Below are 6,445 nucleotides of genomic sequence, written 5' to 3' on the forward strand. Positions count from 1 at the left end.
GCCCCATTGCCATCCCTAAAGAGAAGGAATCAAAGTAATATCTAGGGTTAAAACTAGAAAGTAACAAAAATGGTGGATAAAATATGATGTATTGGATGACTAGACGAGGAGGCAAAAGCTGCCAGTGGAGTTGATCGACCATGATTTTGATCGGGCACAATTCATGCGCCGCATAGATTCTAGGTTAATTGAGAGGCTAGACCATGGTCTTGCCTCCTGCGGTGCATCTGTTCTGATAGTTTTGAAAGTTGAAGTACTTAAATTATCAATGGACAATAGTTCCTGTACTGTTTCTAAAATTTTCCCCAAGTAATTAAGATGTTCAAGTGTCAGAAACATGGTTTGTTCTGCTAGAAATCATGAATTTATTAAATGTAAAATGCTTAAAACAGTAAAGGAGAGGAAGAATGCTATGGAGGCTACATTGTGTCTAACTTGATTGAGAGAGAATGAGGTTACAACAATACATATATATAGTTAACACCCCCCCAACCTAGCATATAGTTAACCCCCCTCAACCATATGCTTGGTATACAACAAGCATAATGGTTGAAAAAGACATGACTATAGCCTATTACAAGATAACACCCAATTCATAAACCCACATGATATGATAAAGACTAGCCTCCATCTTGATTTGCAGCAGATTTACAAAAGAGGATAGACAGCTTGCTAGAAGAATCTCATAGTTCACATGGTGAGAGCAAAGGCAGTAGAGCAGCAATATGTAATGCAACTTCAGCAGCATAGCAGCAATAAAATAAACTGAAAAATCTCTTCAAATTTGACTAAATTCTGATATAGAGAAAGACTGAAAACTGCATATGACTGCCACAAATTTTCTGATATTCATTTGCACACTTCCAGCAACCATGGAAAAGCACCACCAAGAATTTTCCCTTAATCTGAAACTCCATATGCACTCCAGCAGCTCATAACCAACTGAACTCCTCTCTACACTTCTAATTAATTAACTCCAACGGAAGTAAACTAAATCAACCATTGGCAGTGTAATCACACATGTCTTGAACAAACTACTGCAAAGTTCTCTGATGCAAACACCAACTAAATGCAACTAAAACCAAATGACAGAGAAACCAGAAATATCTTCATCAAATTCAGACATGCACTGCACACTAAAGTCATAGAACTAATCAGTAATCCAAATCATCAATGCAAACACCAACTAAATGCAACTAAAACCAAATGACAGAGAAACCAGAAATATCTTCATCAAATTCAGACATGCACTGCACACTAGAGTCATAGAACTAATCAGTAATCCAAATCATCAAGCCGTGCTCACCAGTCCACAAACAAAAAGATATAAACTGCTTCGTCACCTTTTTCTCTTGGTTGACGGCAAACGTACTTTGATAAAGAAAAATAAAACTGGAAAACTGATGAATTGAAGCACAATAATTGAGATCACAGACGGATTTCATGAGTCAAGCGAGAGAGTTGACTGAATCAGAAAAGAGCTCTCCAATGTCTATGTAATTTGAGTGAAGCATGATAAAGGAGTGCAACATCATAATAGGAACACAGTATAGCACTCAAACTACTGATCTCCAATCTCAGTATATTCACCTCATAATCTTTGTTCATCCTGCTCTACTCTCACATAATAAGCAGTAAGTTCCCTTCTAAGAAGCATAATTAATCACCATATCATCACTTACTGAACATCAATTCTAGATAGTAAACACCACCTATTCTTCAATTCTAGATAGTAAACATCTCCCAAAATAGGCACAACTAGCATATGAAGCCACACAATCAAGTTGCAAACCAAGTCATCTAGCCAGAATCACCAGTCCAAAAGAAACAAGAAAATTCTTCTTCAAACTTTAAACTTCAACTTAAACTTCAATTAACAAATGCAACGGACAAATGATGATACTAGGCAGAGTAATCGAGATCACAACCTTGATAGCATGATTCCGACAGATAGAGATGACCAAATCGAAAAGAGATTACCATAAGAAGCTGAAATCTGAAGATTTTGATGTTTGCTGATGGGAGTGATGCAGACCAATTCGAAAACCATATACTTCCCAAACCACCTCGCGATTAATCACCTTTGAAGAACAAGAAGAAGCTCAGACCTCGAAGCTATCACTGTCGAGGCCATAACTTTCGGCACCCGAAATGAACACAGACTCGACCTCAATCGGAGGAGAACAGGTCGAGGATGGAAGGCGACTAATCGGGCCTTGCCGGTGACGAATAACGACTGGGCTTCACTGATTAAAGACCGAGGAGAAGGAATTGACTGAAATTGGGCTAGGGTTTCTGAAATTGGGGGAAAATCAAATTGAAAACGAAAGAAATTGATAACAGCGAAAGCTAAAGATAGATGAAAGCATGAAGTCCACAGGATCAAGAGCCGAGGCTCTGATACCATGCTAGAAATCATGGATTTATTGAACGTAAAATGCTGAAAACAGTAAAAGAGAGGAAGAATGTTATGGAGGCTACATTGTGTCTAACTTGATTGAGAGAGAATGAGGTTACAACAATACATATAGGGCTTAGAATATAGAATGATGTAAATGCCCTTGCGACTTAATTGTCATAAACCTAGCGTATAGACATATCATGGCACTTGTAGAATATGCTAAACGAGTCTAATTAGTTGAGCACTTGAGCATATGGACATATCATGGCTCTGTAAGTTTGGAAACCTGATAAACTCTTTGAGCCCTATCTGAGGGTTGCGACTTAATTGTCATAAACCTAGCGTATAGACATATCATGGCACTTGTAGAATATGCTAAACGAGTCTAATTAGTTGAGCACTTGAGCATATGGACATATCATGGCTCTGTAAGTTTGGAAACCTGATAAACTCTTTGAGCCCTATCTGAGGGTATGCTCAGTCATATGTGATATGTTTTTTTTTTTCATACTCAACATGGCTAGTTGGAAAGGTTTTTCTCAGTATAGGTCTACCAAGAAACTTCCATGACTAGCTAGCTTGTGTTATCCATGAGAAAGAAACGGCTTTCTTTATGTTTAAGGAAGATGGAAATTGTATAATGTGTGTGACACTAAAATGCTAAATAGGACCTAGTTGTTTTAATTATGCTGTTCTAGGGGTTTTTCATTACTGTTAGACTATGACTCTTCTTCTCTCTGTCTCTCTCTCTGTATTATATTTCTTCAGGCTGCAGTCTGATGTTTGTTCCTCTCTTATTCTCACAATGTTGCTCCGAAGGGAAAGTTTATTGCGTTTGTGTCAACGGAAGCGGAAACTGAGCTAAAGCCAGGCCGCTCCCTTTTAGGACCTGTTGAAGAGATATTTTTCGATATATATGACAGATATGAGCCGGTCAATGAACCTGTTTCGGACAATTGCTTTATATCAACTGTGAGTCATGTTCAAGCCTTGCTTCTGTTTTCAAGTTTTATAAACGATAAACACTTGACAAGTGCCTTTTAGAGTTATGATGCAACAACACACTTTGAGTCCACTGTCATGGATGCACTCAACTAGGGTGAGAAATTCAATCATACTAGGGTGATTCAGTTCAGCTGTTTTTTCCCATCATTTAAATTCAAATGGAAATGCCTTGCTACACAAACTACTTTTGACTAACAAGCCCTTCTTTCTTTTCACTGTCTCCGAGCGTGTATACTATCTAACAAGGGTATAACTAGTTACCAGGAATATATGCTTGATCGATCAGGTTCTTGATCTCAGTGTGGACCTAAGTGCTGCCAGTGCTGCAGATGAATGAGTGAAGCTTCCTGTTCTGTTTGCAGCTACAATAGTCTTTTGTTCCAACTACGTACTGTGTGCTGGGCGCAGGTGGGGACTGAGTCGGACTGTATGAGGCTTTTTACTTTTAATCATAAAGTCCATATGTAATGTAATGTTTGTTTCTGTTCTTTAACATCCTTTGAAAGAAAAAGAAAAAAACTTGTCCTTGAAACATGTCTAGATTTGAACATGCACTTGTGGCAACGTTTCAGTTGTGGTTGTGTGGAGGCCTTTAGATGATGTGTGCCATATATATGGCATATACTCTCAAGAGATTTGTTAATTTCTCTCTGCTAGGCTTGGTCTGCTCTTTGTTTACTAGAAAAAGAGAAGATATCCTGGAACTGTCTGTGTTCTAATATATGGTATGAACTATATATATGAAGTCATTCCATTATGGGATATCTTCCAGAGGTTTACATTTAGGGTCATATACATGAGAAATTAGCATAACTAGAAATTGGTTTTGCCTGTATGTTGCACAACAAGCTGTGATGTGCATTATTGATTCTAATAAACTTCCAGAAGTAGCCTAGGAGCCAGTGGCAGGGAGAGGAAGAAGTGGCTTGATTGACAAGAGAACATAAATGAAAGGTTATACATATGTAGCTGCTTCTGGTTTCTTCAGATGATTTTCTATCGATCATTCAGATGTACGTTTTGGTGGATCCATCGATTGAATTTTTATGCATGATCATTGGTGGGTGGCTGTTGATGAGGCTGGATTGCTCCCTCATGAACGGGAAGTACTTGAGCCAATTCAAGTTTCCCGGATGTGGTGTTTGACACAGAAGTTGCCTCTTCTTTGTGCATTCTGTAATATTTGCTGCCATGTCTGACTTTGCTAGAACCACTACTACTGCCATCGCCGCCATCAGTAGCTGCCTTCCTCAAATCCGCCTGGTGTTTTCTTGCCGATTTAGCCCACCCAACAAGTCCCTCTTGTACGTGTTCGTCGAATATTGCCTTCTTAAAAGATGTTCCCATCTAACTCAATACACAAGTACTCTTATCATTATATATACGTCTCTCTGAAATCTATTCAGGTTAACTTCGAAGGCTAATTATAATAAGCCAATTTATATAATCTTTCAACATTACTCACCTGTGTGACAATTGCGTACAGTGGCAACGTACTGTAGCTGCAGACGAACTGGACAAACACTCTGAGAGTGGATATGATTCCCCGTACGTATATTAAGGAGAGAACATCAGACGTACATAGAGATCGAAATAGTTAGTATGTATATAATATATATACACAGTACAAACACACATCTCTTGACAAGTATTAATTAGTAGCTTACCCGATCACAAGTCTTGGGATAACGTAACCAATTTTCCCCATCATGCAGGAATCAAAATTATATTGAACCTGCATGCAAGAAATCGATGGATCAGCAGTTCTAATATTGATCAATTATCATATACGTACGTAGATGTACGTCGTACAGTTACATACCCATATCCAGAAGCAGAATGCGAGTTCAAAAGAATTTTGGAACAAGATGATATGAATGAGTAAGAGAACCAATCGAGGCCTGCGCAACCAGAAGTGATCGTCTGAAGGTCGAACCACCAAGTCTCCTTCTATTGCCATGTGCTTATCGGCAACATCATGGGCTAACTGGATTATAACATGCTCCAACTTGGTGCCAACAGCAAGTAAAAGCTGTACGTACGTATATATAGTAGAGACAACAATTAGTAAGAAATTAATTATTTAGAGACAAGATCACGTACAATATATGGATCGGTACGTGTATACTGGAAACGCAGGCAGCCGTGCATGCGTGTGTGATTGTGTGAAAATTAAGAATTGCATATCATTGATAAAACTGCATGTAAGTAGTCATAATTAAGCATCTGTACGTAATATATACACATACAACACACATGTAATACTTAAGTGGTTTTGGAGAGCTTACAAAGAACGGAACGAATGATGTCCAGAAATAGATATGCCAACCTGTACAAGAGTGATATATGTTTAGTAACATCTTAACGTATACGTACTTGGCTGCATGGTTTTATAATCCCAGCTCTACGCAGGTACGTTTCAATCAATTGATAGGTAGCTTACCAGCAACATTCAGCAACAAGAAAAGGACTACAAATATCCAGAGGTACCAACTGAAATTCATTGTTAAAGAGTCAACATAAGATAGTAACTATGAGCTGGTGGGAGCAGCTAATTAAGAAATGGGAGAAATGAAGGGTAATCTAATATGAATATTAGCAAGTTAATTAGGAAAAAAAATAATATATATATATATATATAGGTCTTTTCAAATAAGGACATCCTTACCTTAGCTAAGGTACAAATTTCTTTAATTTAACCCACTTTCCGATCATATTTTCTCATCATAGCCATTCACTATTTAGATATACATGACTTGATCATCTATACAAAATTTCGGCTAATTTGATTATCGTTAAGGTATCAAAAATTAATTAAATCAATAAACGAACCAAATCTGTTCATCATGAACCGTACGTTCTATTAGTTCTAAATCACAAATTAGCTTAATGATTATCAATTTGACTGAAAATTTATAGTGATGATCTACTCATATATACTTAAAATCTGAACGGTTGAGATGAGAAAATATGATGAAAAACTGGGTCAAATAATAAAATCCGTATCTGATCTAAGGTAAGGCCTTACCTGACAAGCAC

The 6,445-nt window shown here is 37.6% G+C and overlaps 1 protein-coding gene across 1 annotated transcript in view; it reads right to left on the bottom strand.

Moving 5' to 3' along the window:
- Nucleotides 1-4,180: 4,180 nt before the first annotated feature.
- LOC101310095 (MLO-like protein 1-like) overlaps nt 4,181-6,445 on the bottom strand; it is a 13,614-nt gene continuing 11,349 nt past the window's right edge. Inside the window, exons 9-14 of the mRNA XM_004294177.1 lie at nt 5,850-5,899; nt 5,695-5,735; nt 5,229-5,438; nt 5,074-5,141; nt 4,872-4,932; nt 4,181-4,753 (exon numbers count right to left, since the gene is read on the bottom strand). Coding sequence (XP_004294225.1) covers nt 4,451-4,753; nt 4,872-4,932; nt 5,074-5,141; nt 5,229-5,438; nt 5,695-5,735; nt 5,850-5,899 — 733 coding nt within the window. The 3' untranslated portion in view covers nt 4,181-4,450. The remainder of the gene's footprint in view (nt 4,754-4,871; nt 4,933-5,073; nt 5,142-5,228; nt 5,439-5,694; nt 5,736-5,849; nt 5,900-6,445) is intronic.

Source organism: Fragaria vesca, linkage group LG3 (genome assembly GCF_000184155.1).
Source record: "Fragaria vesca subsp. vesca linkage group LG3, FraVesHawaii_1.0, whole genome shotgun sequence".
NCBI lineage: Eukaryota > Viridiplantae > Streptophyta > Magnoliopsida > Rosales > Rosaceae > Fragaria > Fragaria vesca.